Here is a 17,580-nt window from a genome sequence, read left to right on the forward strand (position 1 = left end):
CCACTAAGAAAATAACTTAGAAATATATAAAACAAGAGAATTAAAATGGTATATTAGAGAATATCTATTTAACATAAAAAACAGTAATAGAAGAATAAAGGAACAAAAAGAAGATGTAATACATACAGAAAACAAATGACAAAATGCAAACATAAATTCTAACTTATTGGTCATTATGTTAATTATAAATGGACATATGCACACAAATGTTCATTGCAGCACTGTTTACAATAGCAAAGACTTGTAATCAACCCAATGTCCATCGATGATAGATTGGACAGGGAAAATGTGGCACATATACACCATGGAATACTATGTAGCCACAAAAAACGATGAGTTTGTGTCCTTTGTAGGGACATGGATGAAAGTGAAAACCATCATTCTCAGCAAACTGACACAAGAACAGAAAATCAAACACCACATGTTCTCACTCATAGGCGGGTGTTGAACAATGAGAACACATGGACACAGGGAGGGGAGCATCACACACTGGGGTCTGTCGGGTGGAACTAGGGGAGGGACAGCTGGGGGTGGGGAGCTGGGGAGGGATAACATGGGGAGAAATGTCAGATATAGGTAATGGGGAGGAAGACAGCAAACCACATTGCCATGTATATACCTATGCAACAATCTTGCATGTTCTTCACAGGTACCCCTAAACCTAAAATGCAATAAAATATATATTTAATAAAAGCAAAAAAAAAAAAAAAAAAACAAGTTCTTAGAGACCTATGAAGAGACTTAGACTACCACTCAATAATGGTGGAAGACTTTAACACCCCACTGTCAATATTAGATCAACAAGGCATATTATTAACAAAGATAATTCAGGACTTGAACTAAGCTCTGGAACAAGTGAATCTGATAGACATCTACAGAACTCTCCCCACCAAATCAACAGAATATGCATTGTTCTCAGCACCACATAGCACTTATTCTAAAATCCACCACATAATTGGAAGTAAAACACTGCTCAGCAAATGCCAAAGAATGGAAATCATAACAATCCCTCAGACCACAGTGCAACTAAATTGGAACTCAGGATTAAGAAATTCACTCAAAACCATACAGCTACATGGAAACTGAACAACCTGCTCCTGAATGACTACTGAGTAAGTAACAAAAATAAGGCAGAAATAATGAAGTTCTTTGAAACCGATAAGAACAAATAGACAACGTACCAGAATCTCTGGGACACAGCCAAAACAGTGTGAAGAGGGAAATTTATAGCACTAAATGCCTACATCAGAAAGTGGGAAAGATCTGAAATCGACACCCTAACATCACAGTTAAAAGAACTGGAGAACCAAGAGCAAAAAAAATTCAAAAGCTAGCAGAAGACAAGAAATAACTAAGATCAGAGCAGAACTGAAGGAGATAGAGACATGAAAAACCCTTCAAAAAAATGAATCCAGGAGCTGACTTTTTTTTTAAGATTAACAAAATAGACCACTAGCCAGACAAAGAAGAAAAGAGAGAAGAATCAAATAGACACAATAAAAAATGATAAAGGGGATATCACTACTGATCCCACATAAATACAAACTATATCAGAGAATACCATGAACACCTCTATGCAAATAAACTAGAAACTCTAGAAGAAATGGATAAATCCTGGATACATATACCCTCCCAAAACTAAACCAGGAAGAAGTCAAATCCCTAAATAGACCAATAACAAGTTCTGAAACTGAGGTAGTAATAAATAGCCTACCAACGAAAAAAAGCCCAGGACCTGATGGATTCATAGCCGAATTCTACTAGAGGTACAAAGAGGAGTTGGTACCATTCCTTCTGAAACTATTCCTAACAATAGAAAAAGAGGGACTCCTCCCAAACTCATTTTATGAGGCCAGCATCATTCTGATACCAAAATCTGGCAGACACACAACAAAGAGAGAAAGTTTTGGGCAAATATTCCTGATGAACATCGATGCAAAAATCCTCAATAAAATACTGGCAAACTGAATCCAGCAGCACATCAAAAAGACTATCCACCACAATCAAGTTGGCTTCATCCCTAAGATACAAGGCTGCTTCAACATACACAAATTGATAAATGTAATCCATCACATAAACAGAATCAATGACAAAAATCACATGATTATCTCAACAGATGCAGAGAAGGCCTTTGATAAAATTCAATACCCCTTCATGCTAAAAACACTCAATAAACAAGGTATTCATACATACCTCAAAATAGTAAAAGCTCATACCTCAAATAATAAGAGCTAGTAATGAAAAATAACTTTTGACATATCTCAAAATAATAAGAGTTATTTATGAAAAACCCATAGGCAATATCAAACTGAATTGGCAAATGCTGGAAGCATTCCCTTTGGAAACCAGCACAAGATAAGGATGCCCTCTCTCACCACTCCTATTCAACATAGTATTGGAAGTTCTTGCCAGGGCAATCAGGCAAGAGAAAGAAATAAAAGATATTCAGATAGGAAGAGAGGAAGTCAAATTGTCTCTGTTTGCAGATGACATGATTGTATATTTAGAGAACCCCATCATCTCAGCCCAAAAATTCCTTAAGCTGAAAGCAACTTCAGCAAATTTCTCCAAATCATGAGTGGTCTTCCCATTCACAATTGCTACAAAGAGAATAAAATACCTAGGAATACAATTTATAAGGGATGTGAAGTTTTTCTTCAAAAAGAACTACAGACCACTGCTCTAGGAAATATGAGAGGACACACAAAAAATTCCATGCTCATGGATAGGTAGAATCAATATTGTGAAAATGGCCATAGTGCCAAAAGTAATTTATAGATTCAGTGCTATTCCCATCAAGCTACCATTGACTTTCTTCACTGAATTAGAAAAAAACTACTTTAAATTTCATATGGAACCAAAAAAAAGAACCCATATATCCAAGACAATCGTAAGCAAAAAAAACAAAGCTGGAGGCATCATGCTACCTAACTTCAAACTATAATACAAGGTTACAGTAATCAAAACAGCTTGGTACTGGTACCAAAACAGATATATAGACCAAAGGAACAGAACAGTGGCCTCAGAAATAACACCATACATCTACAATCATCTGATCTTGGATAAACCTGACAAAAACAAGCAAGGGAAAAGTATTCCCTCTTTAATAAATGGTGCTGGGAAAACTGGCTAGCCATATGCAAAAAACCAAAACTGGATCCCTTCCTTACACCTTATACAAAAACTGACTCATGATGGATTAAAGACTTAAATGTAAAACCTAAAACCATAAAAACCCTAGAAGAAAACTCAGGCAATACCATTCAGGACATAGGCATGGGCAAAGACTTCATGACTAAAACACCAAAAGCAATGGCAACAAAAGCCAAAATTGACATATGGGATCTAATCAAACTAGAGAGCTTCTGCACAGCAAAAGAAACTATCATCAGAGTGAACAGCCAATCTACAAAATGGGAGAAAGCTTTTACAATATATCCATCTGACAGAGGGCTAATATCCAGAATCTACAAGGAACTTAAACAAATGTACAAGAAAAGATGAACAACCCCATCAAAAAGTGGGTGAAAAATATTAACAGACACTTCTCAAAAGAACATATTTATGCAGCCAACAAACACGAAAAAAAGCTTGTCATCACTGGTCATTAGAAAAATGTAAATCAAAACCACAGTGAGATACCATCTCACATCAGTTAGAATGGCAATCATTAAAAAGTCAGGAAACAACAAATGCAGATGAAGATGTGCAGAAATAGGAATGCTTTTACACTGCTGGTGGGAGTGTAAATTAGTTCAACCATTGTGGAAGACAGTGTGGTGATTCTTCAAGGATCTAGAACCAGAAATACCTTTGACCCAGCATTTATACCCACAGGATTATAAATCATTCTACTATAAAGACATATGCACATGCGTGTTTATTGCAGCACTATTTATAATAGCAAAGACTTAGAACCAACCCAAATGCCCATCAATGATAGACTGAATAAAGAAAACGTGGCACATATATACCACGGAATACTATGCAGCCATAAAAAAGAATGAGTTCATGTCCTTTGCAGGGACATGAAGCTGGAAAGCATCATTCTCAGCACACTGACACAGGAACAGAAAACCGAACATCACATGTTCTCACTCATAAGTGGGAGTTGAACAATGAGAACACATGGACAGAGGGACCTGTCAGGAGGTGTGAGGAAAGGGGAGGGAGAGTATTAGGACAAATACCTAATGCATGCGGGGCTTAAAATCTAGATGATGGATGATAGGTGCAGCAAAGCACCATGGCGCATGTGTACCTGTGTAACAAACCTGCATGTTCTGCACATGTATCCCAGAACTTAAAGTAAAAAAAAAAAAAAAAAGAATATTTTATCCATTTATTATTTTTTCTTGCATTTTTGGGTGTTTTGTAGCCAGAGGTCTCAGTGATTGCTAGGGTATTTTGTGCTAGGGAAAGAGGTCTATAATTAATTTATTTTTGTTCATCTTTCTAAACACTGTACTCATTCTGGCTGGAATTTTATAGGCATATATATCTTCTGGCTAGAAGTTTGAAATGTAAAACTGGATTATTCACTAGGTTTTAAAGTTTTTTTTATTTGTAGAAAGGAATGCCTTATATTCCTAATTTTAAGAAAATCTATGTTTCATTTTAGTATTGTTGTGTTAGCTAGAGATAGATCTCCAATGTCTCATATTTAGGTAATTTTAATAAAGTTGGTGGGTACATTTAATTTTTAGTAACATTTTTTACAATAAGGTCTTAACCAATGTTTCCTACTATAAGTGTTGTTAGTCTCAAGGTTGTAAGTTGATAATCTTTGGAAATATTAAAACAAAACTTTCGATATTGCAAAAAAAAGCCTATATTTTAGACTCCAGTTTGTTGATAGTCCTGGCTGACAATATTCTACATGCCAGCCTAGTCACTTATAGTTCTTCGAAAGCTGCCACACTGCTTAATGGCTCCATACTTCACACCAGCCATTCCCTCCTCCTGGAACGCTTCCTTCCCCCCTGCCATTCTTGATGAACTCACACTCATCTTTTAGGATACTAACAAGGAGATCTCGATGTGTGGTTTCATTATCTGTAGGACTTTACTTATTATCACTCTGGGCAGTTATTTCATGTATAACGCATAGTGAGTATTCAGGAAACATGGAATAGAACAAGATCCTAGGGATCCTGGACTACATACCATTTATGATTGCTCTCAGTTATAAGAGGTTTAATTCATATATACACGTAGCTTCTGACGCTGGAGGTTTTAACAAATAAGTGAATGTTTTAGAGGAAGCTTTGTTTGTTTATGCGTTAATTTTTGAACGGGTAACTGCTATAGTTTGGATGTGTCCCTCAAAGTTATGAGTTGGAAACTTGATTCCCCAATGCAGTGGTGTCAAGAGGTAGGGCCTAATGGGAAATGTTTGGATCATGGGGGCACTACCCTTATTAATGGCTTAATGCCAATTTCATGGGAGTGGGTTTCTTATTAAAAGATGAGTTTGATTCCCTCTTACTCTTCCCCTCACCCTCTCTCTTTGCCCCTTGCACCATGGGATGATGTAGCAAGAAGGCTTTCACTAGATGTCAACACCTTGATCTTAGACTTTCCAGCTCCCAGAACTGTGAGGATATAAGTTTCTGTTCTATATGAATTAGTCTCAGACATTCTGTTATAGCAGCATAAAATGGACTGAGACAATAACCCTTGTCACATTGCAATCTGAGTGTCAATACATCAGCCACATCAAGCTCACACCATTAGAGGCTAGGACAAAGAAAAACCACTCTTTTGTGGGGTTTAAGATACACAATAGGTGTGTGAGCTATAGCCTTGGGGTTATGCTTACAACATTGCCTTACAGCACTAGAAATAGATTAGAAAAAGTTTAGATGTTTTCTGCTGGATCCATTTCTAGGAAAGCCCCAAAATGCCAATCATTGTATTTTCTAAGAGAAGACACTCTGCTTTGTTGTGAAGGGTCTTTGGTTTATGAAAAACTGTGCTTCTCATATAAAAGTTGTCACAGCCATTCCAGATCATGTGTGGTCTCTTCGTAGCATGTAGGTTTGGAAACCCTAGTGAGGCAGTGTAGGCAGAGTATACAGCCATTAGAACCAGACTAATGTGAGATTCAGTTTCTGCTCTACCAGTTACTACTGTATGGCCCTGGAAAGGCACTTAACTTTTCTGAGCTTTGGCTTCCTCCCCCAAAACATGAGAACTTTCATTTGCCTTACAGGTTGTGGAAAGGATGTTGAGGCTCCCAGCACAGTGCCTGCACATGGTGAATCTCCAATATAGTAGTCCCCACTCTATCTATGTTTTCACTTTCCATGGTTTTGGTTATCCACAGTCAGCTGTGTCCCAAAAATATTAAATAGAAAATTCCAGAAATAAACAATTCATTAGTTTTAAACTATGTGCTATTGTGAGTAGCATGATGAAATCTTGCACTGTTCCACTCTGTCTTGAGCAGGACATAAATCATCCCTTTGTCCAATGTGCCCATGTTGTTTACACTGTTTGCCTGTGAATCACTTAGTAGCCATCTTGGTTATCAGATTGACTGTCATGGTATCACAGTGCTTGTGTCTAAGTAACCTTTATTTTACTTAATAATGGCCCCAAAGCGCAAGAATAGTGATGCTGGAAATTTAGATGTGGAAAGAGAAGTCATAAAGTGCTTCAAGTGAAAAGGTGAGGTGGAGTGCCATGGCTCACACCTGTAATCCCAGCACTTTGGGATGCTGAGGGGGGTGGATCACAGGGTCAGGAGTTCAAGACTAGCCTGACCAACATGGTGAAACCCTGTGTCTATTAAAAATACAAAAATTAGTCGGGTGCAGTGGTGCGTGCCTGTAATCCCAGCTACTCAAGAAGCTGAGGCAGGAGAATCGCTTGAACATGGGGGGCAAAGTTTGCAGTGAACCAAGATCACACCATTGCACTCCAGCCTAGGAGACAGAGCAAGACTCTGTCTCAGAAAAAAAAAAGAAAGAAAGAAAGAAAAGGAAGAAAAGGTGAAAGGTAATGACTTAATAAGGACAAATCTGAGGTTGCTAAGATCTACAGTAGGAACAAATCTTCTGTATATGAAACTGTGAATAATATATTGTAATTATTCCATTTTATTATTGGTCATTATTAGTGTCTAATTTATAGATTATGCTCTATGATAGGCATGCATGTATATGAAAAAAGATACTGCACAGAGGGTTCAGCACTGCCTTTGGTTTCAGGCATCCACTTGGCCTCTAGGACATATGCCCTGAAGATAAAGGGAAACTACTGTAAATTATCACTGATATTTCCCCAGAAATGTAGTTATTAAAGTGATTTCAAGAACAAGAACAAAACACCTTCAACCTAATGCTATTTTGTAGGTACCCTGGGCACAGTGTAGCAAAATTTGTTTTCTTATTTACATTGTTGTACATGGGAATAAAAAGACATAAGCGGTAAACGATTTAGTTAGAAAAGTGGAAGGTGTCTTGAGAAATTTTTGAAAATCTGTATTGAAGCAAATGAAATAAAGAAAAAAGCAGGCAGACCCTAGAAAAAATTTACTTTAAAAATCAGAATTATTATGTTGTACACCAGAGAATTTTATTTAATGTGTCAAACATTCACTCAAAATAAATGTTGAACACACTAAGAAGTTTATGCATTCAAATTTTTCTGTAGTATATTCACATAACAACATGCACTCAATTTTTGCTATGAAGTTTCACCCAGGCAGCTGAAGCATCCTTCGAAGTTTTTAAGAAGAAAAAGCAAACACAACCACATTATTTTCTTTAGAGAAAGCAATACTATTTTAGCCAAAATGTATCCACATAACCCAGAAATAATGAAAATACAGGAGTACAATTAGGAGCAGCTTAATATCTACTGCATGTGCTTTTGTTAGATTGTCATAGGCTGTGTGTTAATGAGGAGAAGATAGGATATGGTCTACCAGTCAAACAAGCTCAGACTATAACATTATTTTAGCATAATGACATTGGCTTGGTTGTCAGCCATTTAACTTAAGAGTTTACCCTGTTCCTTGAATGTTCAACCTATTGCCCTAAAAGTGGGTTCAATTATATGTCGAAGCCCTAATCCCCGTGCTAGAATTCTAGTGACTATATTTGGAGACAGAACTTTTTAGGAGGTAATAGGATTGTTAGGGTGGGCTGTAATTCGTTATGACTGGTGAACTTATAAGAAGGTATATATCAGGGGTGCCGTGGCACAGAGGAAAGGCCACGTGAAGCAGGAAGGCAGCCATCTGCAAGCCAAGGAGAGAAACCTCAGAAGGAACCAACCCTGCCCACATCTTGATCTTGGACTTTCAGCCTGCAGAACTGTGAGAAAATAAATTTCTGTTGTTTAAGCCACCCAGTCTGTGATATTCTGTTATGGCAGCCCTGGCAAACTACAGTAGTTCCCCCTTATTCTTGAGGGATATGTTCTAAGATCCCTGGTAGATGCCTGAAACTGCGGATACTACTGAACCCTGTGTATACTATATATTTTTTCCTATACATACATACTTACAATGAAGTTTAATTTATAAATTAGGCCCAGTAAGAGATCAACAACAAGGAATAATAAAATAAGACAATTATAACAACATGCTAGCATCACCACCCTTATGCTTTGCCATTTTTCAGTAGAATAAGGGTTTATTAAACACAAGCAAGGTTTTATCAGGCTACTCAGAACGTTGCTCTTTTTCTTAAAGTCATCTAATCCATCATGAAATTCTGTGGCTCAGCTTTCAAAATATATCCAGGATTTGACCACTTATGACCACCCTCATTGCTACTACACAGTCCAATCCATGGTTGCTGGTCAAATCTACCATCATAGTGAAATCTGTTATCGTAGTCAAATGTACCATCGTAGTTCACCTGGGTTATGTGCAGTAGCCTCTGACAGGGCTCTCTGATTTCACCCTTGCTTCATTTCCACCCCATCTTTCCTCAACACAGTAGCCAGAGCGATTCTTGTAAAACTCGATCAGATTGCTTCTCTCCTAAGTTCAACACTCTTCAATGACTTTCCATTTGAGGTAAAGTAAAATCCAAAGTCCTGGCCGGGCACGGTGGTCCATGCCTGTAATCCTGGCATTCTGGGAGGCCGAGGCAGGCAGATCACCTGAGGTCAGGAGTTCAAGATCAGCCTTGGCAACATGACGAAACGCTGTCTCTACTAAAAAATACAAAAATTAGCCGGGTGTGGCGGTGGGCACCTGTAATCCCAGCTATTTGGGAGGCCGAGGCAGGAGAACTGCTTGAACATGAGAGGAGGTTCCAGTGAGCGGAGATCGCACCACTGCACTCCAGCCTCAGCAACATAGTAAGACTCCAGCTTGGGAAAAAAAAAAATCCAAAGTCCTTCTAATTAATTACAAGGCCCTCCATGATCTGGCCCACCATTATTTCTCTGGGTTTCTCCTAGCACTCTCTCCCTAGCTCACTGCAGTTCCTAGGACACACTGAGCATGTTTTCATTTACAGGGCCTTGTACTGGCTGTTCCCTCTACCTGGAACATTGCTTTCCAGATACGCCTTGGCAGGCTACCTCAACTCCTTTCAAGTTTACCTTCTCAATGGACTTCATTGTGACTCTTTTTTTTTTTTTTTTTTTTTTTTTTTGAGACGGAGTCTCGCTCTTGTTACCCAGGCTGGAGTGCAATGGCGCGATCTCGGCTCACCGCAACCTCCGCCTCCTGGGTTCAGGCAAGCAATTCTCCTGCCTCAGCCTCCTGAGTAGCTGGGATTACAGGCACACGCCACCGTGCCCAGCTAATTTTTTTGTATTAATAGAGACGGGGTTTCACAATGTTGACCAGGATGGTCTCGATCTCTCGACCTCGTGATCCACCCGCCTCGGCCTCCCAAAGTGCTGGGATTACAGGCTTGAGCCACCGTGCCCGGCCCATTGTGACTCTTCTATTTACCTTAGTTAACTCCACTCACATCCTCCTCTCAATTCCCTAACTCCCTCACCTGCTCCATTTTTAGTTCTGTAGCAATTACCAATGATCACCTTTAAAATACTGCATAATTATGATTAAGCTTAATATTCTTGCCTGTCTCCTCTACTAGAAGTTCCATGAGGGTAAATGCTTCTCTGTTTTGTTCATCTGTGATTCACGAGTGCCTAAAACGGTACGTGGCACACAGTAGACACTCAATAGATATTTGCTGAATGAAGGAATAAATGAATAATAGAGCAAGAATTAATTGTCATATGCCAGGTCTTATTCTAAGTATGTTTTATATCTTGTTTCATTTAAATCTCAACACAGTCTGTGAGGTAGGTATTAATTATTCTTAATACAAAGATAAAGAAAATAGGCTCAGAGAGGTTAAAGGTATAACTGAGATTTGAACCCAGGCAGTCTAATCCCAAAGCTCTCAGTTTTTAAATTCAACTACCCTATGAAGTTAGGTAAACAGGTAAGTAGCTATAACTGTTCTTATTTTCTAGATGACAAAACTGAGACTCAGAGATTTTAAGTCACTTTCTCAAGGTCTCATACCTAGTGAATGGGAAACCATAGGTTGTTCCGATGCCCTAAGTTCATGGGTCTGTTATAACCTGGCTTGGTGCCTCTCTTTACCCTTTTCAGGGACTCCTTCCCTTCAGCGCTCACTATTTTTCCATGTCTTCCCTTCCACATCTAAGGCATTCCACAGTGTTCTTTACCCATAGAATTCCCTATAGTAGTCTACCACAACATAGTTCTCTTTGGTTGTACCTCTTCTTAGATCTGTTACTGCTCTCCCCAACAAAAGGAAGAAAAACTATCAAAACCTTCTCTCAAGAAAAATACACATACACACAACATCTAGATTACAATAGACTCTAGCTAAAACTGATTAATTACTGACTTCAATCCTCTTGGAATAAAAAGATACCTTTCTTTCATCCCATTTTCTAGGGTTTCACTAAATAAATAGTTATTATTAAATGTGTCAATGAAGGCTTGTAGATTCATTTATTCACTTGTGCATTCATTCATTCCACAGGCACTTTTGAGCACATATCGTGTATAAGGCAGAATATGAAATTTTGTGGGGAATCAAAAATGGCCTTTATAGTACCATGCCCTGAAGACATTTCCAATCAGAGCCAATGAGAAGACTCAGCATGGCTGTTTTTGTTTGGGTTTTCACTTTCCACTAGATTCAATGTTCAAAGGGGTCACGAGACTGCAGTTGCTACAGCCACTGTGTTGCCATGACAGGAGATCATGTCTAGACTGGAGCCAACCCAGAACAACCAGTTGGGAGGGAGAGGGAGGAGGGAGGAGGGAGGAGGGAGGAGGGAGGATGGAGGAGGGAGGAGGGAGGAGGGAGGAGGGAGGAGGGAGGAGGGAGGAGGGAGGAGGGAGGAGGGAGGAGGGAAACTGGCTCCTGAGGACACAGTTTTAACCCCTGCATCAAGCTGTGCCTGAAGCTAAGCTCACAGTAGTCTCTTTCTTTAACAAAGTCCAAAAAAAGATTTCCTTTTCACTTCAGTTTGAGTTGTATTTTCTGTTATAAGCTTTCAGAATAGTTCTAATACATAAAGGTCTTTCTAGTTATATTTTTAACATCCTGATATCTTTCCAGAGATAGTTCCACACATTTTTAGAGCCACCTTAGCAACCTTCACTCAATGCTGAAACTGAGTACCTGGTCTGCCTTTGGGCCAAAGCTAAATCTCTTCAACAGCATCCTTTACCGAAGCAACGTTGTCCCAGAATCTGCTGAAGCAGCAAGAAAAAAGAGGTCAGCAGTAGGACCGAGCTGCATATTTTCTTAGTCAGGCAGGAGTGCATCACTTCTGAGGTCAAATGGACCCTCACTAGCAAGGTGGCTGAAAAGAACTGTTCTTGAAAGAACCCAAGTGAAAACTTCCAGGAGGAAACCAAACAGAAAATCTATGTGGGTTGTATTCCGCAGTGCAAGCACTAAAGGAAGGGGGCGGTCTCAGAGGGTTAGCCAGGGAGGACATTGCCAGAATGTAAGATGCAGACGCTCCTGAAAGAGCCAGTGTTTAGACATCTGTCATAACCAAGGACACGCAATAGCTAAGAGATAATTTTAAATAGCAACAAATATTTTAAAAGTTCCTTTCTTTTCTTCCTCCTCCACCTTCCCTGATTAAAAAATGGTGAAGATGAGGGGCAGGAGAAGAGGTGAAACAAAGATAATGAAAGAAGAGATGGTTTCCTCCTCTATCCTTCCCAACTATGAGTCAGGCCCAAGCTGAGGGAAAGAGAGAAGATTGAATTGAATGAGCAATGGAAGTTTTGATTTGAACTGGACTTTTGACATACCTGAATGTGTAATTTTTCTAATATCACAACAGGACTGAGAATTTAAGGAATTTGCTAAGGCATGGGGAAAAGAGGATCTTTAAAGTATGTTTGAAGAGTGACAGAAAGAAAAAATAAAGCTGTTTATGATTGCATTCTACCTTGTTTATCCAATTAAACAAACAGGTTTACTTGAGTTAGACCAAGCTCGTCCAAACTGCAGCCTGCAGGCCGAATGTGGCCCAGGACAGTTTTGAATATTGCTTAACACAAGTCTGTAAACTTTCTTAAAACATTATGAAATTTTTTTGCATTTAATTTTTATTTATTCATTTATTTTTAGCTTATCAGCTATTGTTAGTGTTCGTGTATTTTATGTGTGGCCCAAGACAATTCTTCTTCTTCCAATGTGGCCCAGGGAAGCCAAAAGATTGGACACCCTGAGTTAGACCATAAGAAACAGCACAATGCAAATTACTCTCATATTTAATGTCATAATGGTTTCTCTAGAAGGATTCCTGAAGAAATGTTTCTATGAGCTTAGTATCAGGGGTAGTTCTCCTTCTCTGGACCAAGTGCTCTGCTTTTATTCAGTAGGTATACCAAATGAAACAGGGGTGTCAGTGAGAAAGATCCATTCTATGGAATGTATTTTTTGTTTTGTTTTGTTTTGAGACAGAGACTTGTTCTGTTGCCCAAGCTGGAGTGCAATGGCATGAACACGGCTCACTGTAGCCTTGACTTCCCAGGCTCAAGCAATCCTCCTGCCTCAGCCTTCTGAGTAGCTATGACCACAGGTGCACGCCACCACAATTGGCTAAAATTAAAAAAAAAAAAAATTTGTCCAGATGGGGTCTCACTATGTTGTCTAGGCTGGTCTTGAACTCCTAGACTCAAGTAATCCTCTCACCTCGGCCTTCCAAAGTGCTGGGATTATAGGAGTGAGCCACCACGCATGGCCTATGGGACACATTTTGTCACTGACAATGTTTACAATTGCTGATGTTGGTAATATGAAGTAGATCAAATTTTACTCTGTTTTATTGCTGTTTGTATGTTTTCTACAGAAAATGCACCCCATCATTGCCTACACCCCACCCAAGTGGACTGCTCATTCTGTTTTTTCCTAAGGATGCTGTGAATCATGTTTCACAGATGAGTTTTAGCTGCTGAAAGTTTGGAGTCAAATCCGCATGCCTCTTTGTCTCCTAATACATTTTGTACATTAGGCCTTGGCCCTGGCTCCAGTTTAGATTACCACTTTCCCCCCCTAATTTGTCCCTCTCTTTGACCTTTTAACTTGCTTCTAATTAAATGTTTGTGTGCATATCTTAGTAAACCCTGTTAGATCCTTGTTGCAGCAATGAACACAAGCAATGTAATAAACAGAAAGGATGACATTCAGTGCACATACCGAATCATCCTGTGTATGCAGAATCACAAGTGCATTTCATTCTAGACACAAGACATAACTTTGCACATTTCAAAATGCAGTAAATGATTCATAGAATGCTATTTTAGAAGCTTTCCTTAGGAAACCGTACCACGTGGCATAACTCACCTACCCCAGTAGTGTGATCTCCCTTTGGTCCTGTGTAGGAAGTGGGAGTTTCTCCTCTCCTCCTGTGCCAGCTGCTCCGGTTTCTTTTCTCTTGAGTAAATGCACATTCATCTTGCTCGAAAGTACACTCTCCAGGTGGAGGCGGAAGTTTCTCTGCAAGGAAATAGCAGGTGTTGCAATTGCTGTGACACTTTCAATGACTCTGTTGCTAGCAGCGCGCTCTGCATGTATGAATGTTGCCTGGCCATATGGCATGTGATGGAGAGGCAACCCCCACTGGTGGCCCCCCTACACAAAGCCATTGCTTCCAGCTGGAGGCTGCACTCCACTGTGGGTCCTGCCACAGACACAGAGAATAATCAGAGATATAGATCTAAAATACTGGGATAGTTTGAGAAAAAACTCTCTCTGACTCGTGAATTTGTGTGAATTTCCTTTTCTACCACTCCAGAATTTAGAGGTATATTGCCTTTATGAAAATATGGAAAATAATAAAATTGCATAATTCAGGCACTTTCTTCAGAAACCCTAGATGAGTAGAGGGTATCCTCATAACAACTCCACAGTCGCTTTGGAGGTGGAGGGGAATGTGAGAGCACTCCATGGACTTCTGGAGGCATAGCTGCGAGGAGCAAACGACTTCATTTCTCTGTGACTTACAGTTCTTATCTGTAATGTGGGAATATTGATGGTAGTCACTTCATGGGTCTGTGAGGATTAAATGAGATGGTATACGTAAAGTGATAATTTTGAATATAAAGTTCTCAATAATTAAATTTTAGAACTTATTTTGCCACCCAGAGCTTTATTTTCCTTTTCCCAAATCCAATGTTTATGTCTTTGAATGCTGTCTTCAATAACATTCATAATTATTATTAGAATGGTGCTTCTTCCCAATTTATTGGGGACTTCTCCTTTGACTAAACTTGGTTATGCCTCCCTACATCCAGATTCTTAGCAAATTTTTCTAATAAACAGCGTGTTTCATATGTCTCTTGTGTGATCATTGTTTTACTTCATTTTATTTTACATACAGTACTAGTTAATGAAGGCTCATTCTTTCTTCTATGCCTTGAGTGGAATGATTTTTATCTGGGTTGTCCTTGCAGTGTCTGGCAAATCAAGGGACTAAGAACAAATTATCTTTTAATTAAATAAACATGGAGATAATTCTCCAGTGCCAGACTGATACCACAATTTGCTGTGTGTCAAAGAAATGGATGTCCTATGATGTAGGATGTAGGTAATTAGCAGATACAGACCAATGATCTGGACTGAGTTATGTGCCATTTTCTCATTAGACATAATGTCCAACACATAGCTAGCTACCATGACTTTATTTTGCTACTATCATCATTGCTTGGTCTATTGATCCACTGTCATTTAATTCACTTAGAAAATGTTTATTTTATTAAAAATTTTAAATTATATGTTTAGCAACTACCTGTGAAACAAGAATTTCATCAATATTGCTTGAAAATCTGCATTCATGTAAGACAACAAAAACAATGATAATAGCAATAATTATAGTAGAAGAAGATACAGGTGTTACAGTGTTTTTAAAGCACTGTTTTGCACCAGGTCTTACGCTAGGAAAATGTGTATGTATTATCCCCAATATTCAGGTAGATAACATTATCTCCCTTCCAAATGAGGACAAAGGGGTTAAGACACATGTACGAAGACACATATTACATTGCAATCATCATCTCTAAATTTCAAAGCCTGCTACACAGCTCTGCAGGAGACACTTAGCCAAGAAAAGCAAAGGATGGACGAGCACAGATGAAAGGTGTGTGGTTCTCGGAGATACAGGAAATGTATGTTTAGGCCAGAGAGACAGAGAGCTGAAAGGATTGCCTTCTTACCTGAAGACGAGCAGCTTCCCAAATGTACTGTGATATCATCCAGGGCTACAAGGCCACAGTCCCAGAAGCTTTTGCATAGGCTCATGAAAACCACCTGCAATTCATAAAAATAAAGCTATAAATTCTGTTAACTGAAAACTGGAAACTCTTAACAACCTGGGATTCACTTAGCACAGCAGGTGAGCATAGGCAAATTACAAGCAGCTCTTTTTCGTCCATATGAACGACAGAACACAGTGGCAAGAAGAATGGTTACCATCTGCATAAGACCCTAGAATTACTTTTATTATTTTTACATTTTGAGACAGAGTCTCACTCTGTCACCTAGGCTGGAGTGCAGTGGTATGATCTCGACTCACTGCAACCTCTGCCTACCCGGTTCAAGCAATTTTCCTGCCTCAGCTTCCTGAGTAGCTGGGATTACAGGCACCCATCACTACACCCGGCTAATTTTTGTTATTTTTAGTGTATATGGGGTTTTACCATGTTGGCCAGGCTGGTCTCAAACTCCTGACCTCAGGTAATCTACCCGCCTTGACCTCCCAACATGCTGGGATTACAGGCGTCAACCACTGCATCTGGCCTAGAATTACTTATACTGTTTTTTTTGAGCAAAATCAACCTTATAATGATATACTGTGCATATTAATGCTGAAATCAGTGGCATTTCATAAAGAATTGACAGGAAGAATGAGGAAAGCGAGAAGTTAACTGTGTGGCAGAGAAAAGCCTGTCTACGGTTTTAAACATTTTCCCCAGATAATCCACAAAGTAGGTAAGACTTGATGGTTTTCTGAGCATTTTTCAAACATTTCCAGTACAAACACTATTGACTTTTTGGAAATGACTTTCTGGCAGTATGTTTCACTCACATTGTGAACAAAGTCCTGATGATTTGCCATCTGGAGGCTTATGTTCCATTTCTAAAGACAAAGATCTATGTTCCCAGTTGGTGTCACTAATAAAAGCCCTAAATGCAGTTATTTTATCAGTTCTAACATTTTTATTGTTGTGTGTAAAGGAAAAACAAATCCATATCATAAATTATTAAATCTACTGTGCCAGAGAAAGAGAGAAGTCTTGGATTTCTTTCCATTGGGCATATTTTAAAGGTTGCTTTTCTTATATAGGATGAGCTGAGAGACCTTTTAACAACATTTGTATTAGATTTTCACTGTACTTGCAGTTTACAAAGCTGCTTTGCATATATCACAATGTTTAAGTAGCACAAGCTCATTTAGTCCATGTTCGTTCAATCCCTCAGTTACAAATCTAATTCAAACAGACAAAGGATGATATAACAGAAGCTAAAACCCAACTTTGAATAATAAGAACACTTGATTTTTTTTTTAGGTTCTAGTTTAAAATGTTATGTCTTAAATTCATTATGTTATCAGTAGGGTTCTTTTGTTTTTTGACGATCAGATTTGTTAGAATATAGAATTTATTTAAAAAGAAATGTAAAGATCATGTGACAGCTTACTAGTATGCAAAATATAAAATGTCTTAAGCCAAGATCTTCTGGATATTACTAACTGTAACACGTGTGATGGTTTACTTGTACTGTATTTATATTGCTTTCAACTACAAAAAGGATAGTTTAGACTTGTCGCAATGTATAACTACGTACATATACAAAGAATAAAATAAAACAGGGTGGATTATTTTTTGTGTTTATTTTTTCTGGTTTACTTCTGTTAATTGTCTCATGTTTCTAGATTCTAGAGCTTCTCTGAACATGTAAAATATTTTACTTACAGAGTTTACCACTGGGAACTTATTCCCTGTTTGTAAAGCAAAGGTCTGTGTCATCAGCCCTGAATGCAGTTATATTTTAGCAGCAATTTTTACTGTTAGATGGGAAGGAATATTAATCC

At 38.7% G+C, this 17,580-nt stretch overlaps 1 protein-coding gene across 2 annotated transcripts in view; it reads right to left on the reverse strand.

Annotated features, from left to right (window-relative positions):
• The window catches only part of MAMDC2 (MAM domain containing 2), a 163,604-nt gene that overhangs the window by 25,702 nt on the left and 120,322 nt on the right, over positions 1–17,580 (reverse strand). The window contains exons 10-11 of one of the 2 annotated variants that reach the window (XR_002478284.2): positions 15,704–15,797; positions 13,840–13,988 (exon numbers count right to left, since the gene is read on the reverse strand). Coding sequence is in view for 1 of the 2 variants with exons in the window: in XM_012453854.2 (XP_012309277.2) it covers positions 13,836–13,988; positions 15,704–15,797 (247 nt within the window). In the remaining variant the exon portion in view is untranslated. Of the gene's footprint in view, positions 1–13,835; positions 13,989–15,703; positions 15,798–17,580 lie in introns of both variants that reach the window. The other variant, XM_012453854.2, reaches the window with a different exon arrangement.

This window comes from Aotus nancymaae, unplaced genomic scaffold (assembly GCF_030222135.1).
Source record: "Aotus nancymaae isolate 86718 unplaced genomic scaffold, 86718_ANA_hifiasm-v0.15.2.pri h1tg000041l, whole genome shotgun sequence".
Lineage (NCBI taxonomy): Eukaryota > Metazoa > Chordata > Mammalia > Primates > Aotidae > Aotus > Aotus nancymaae.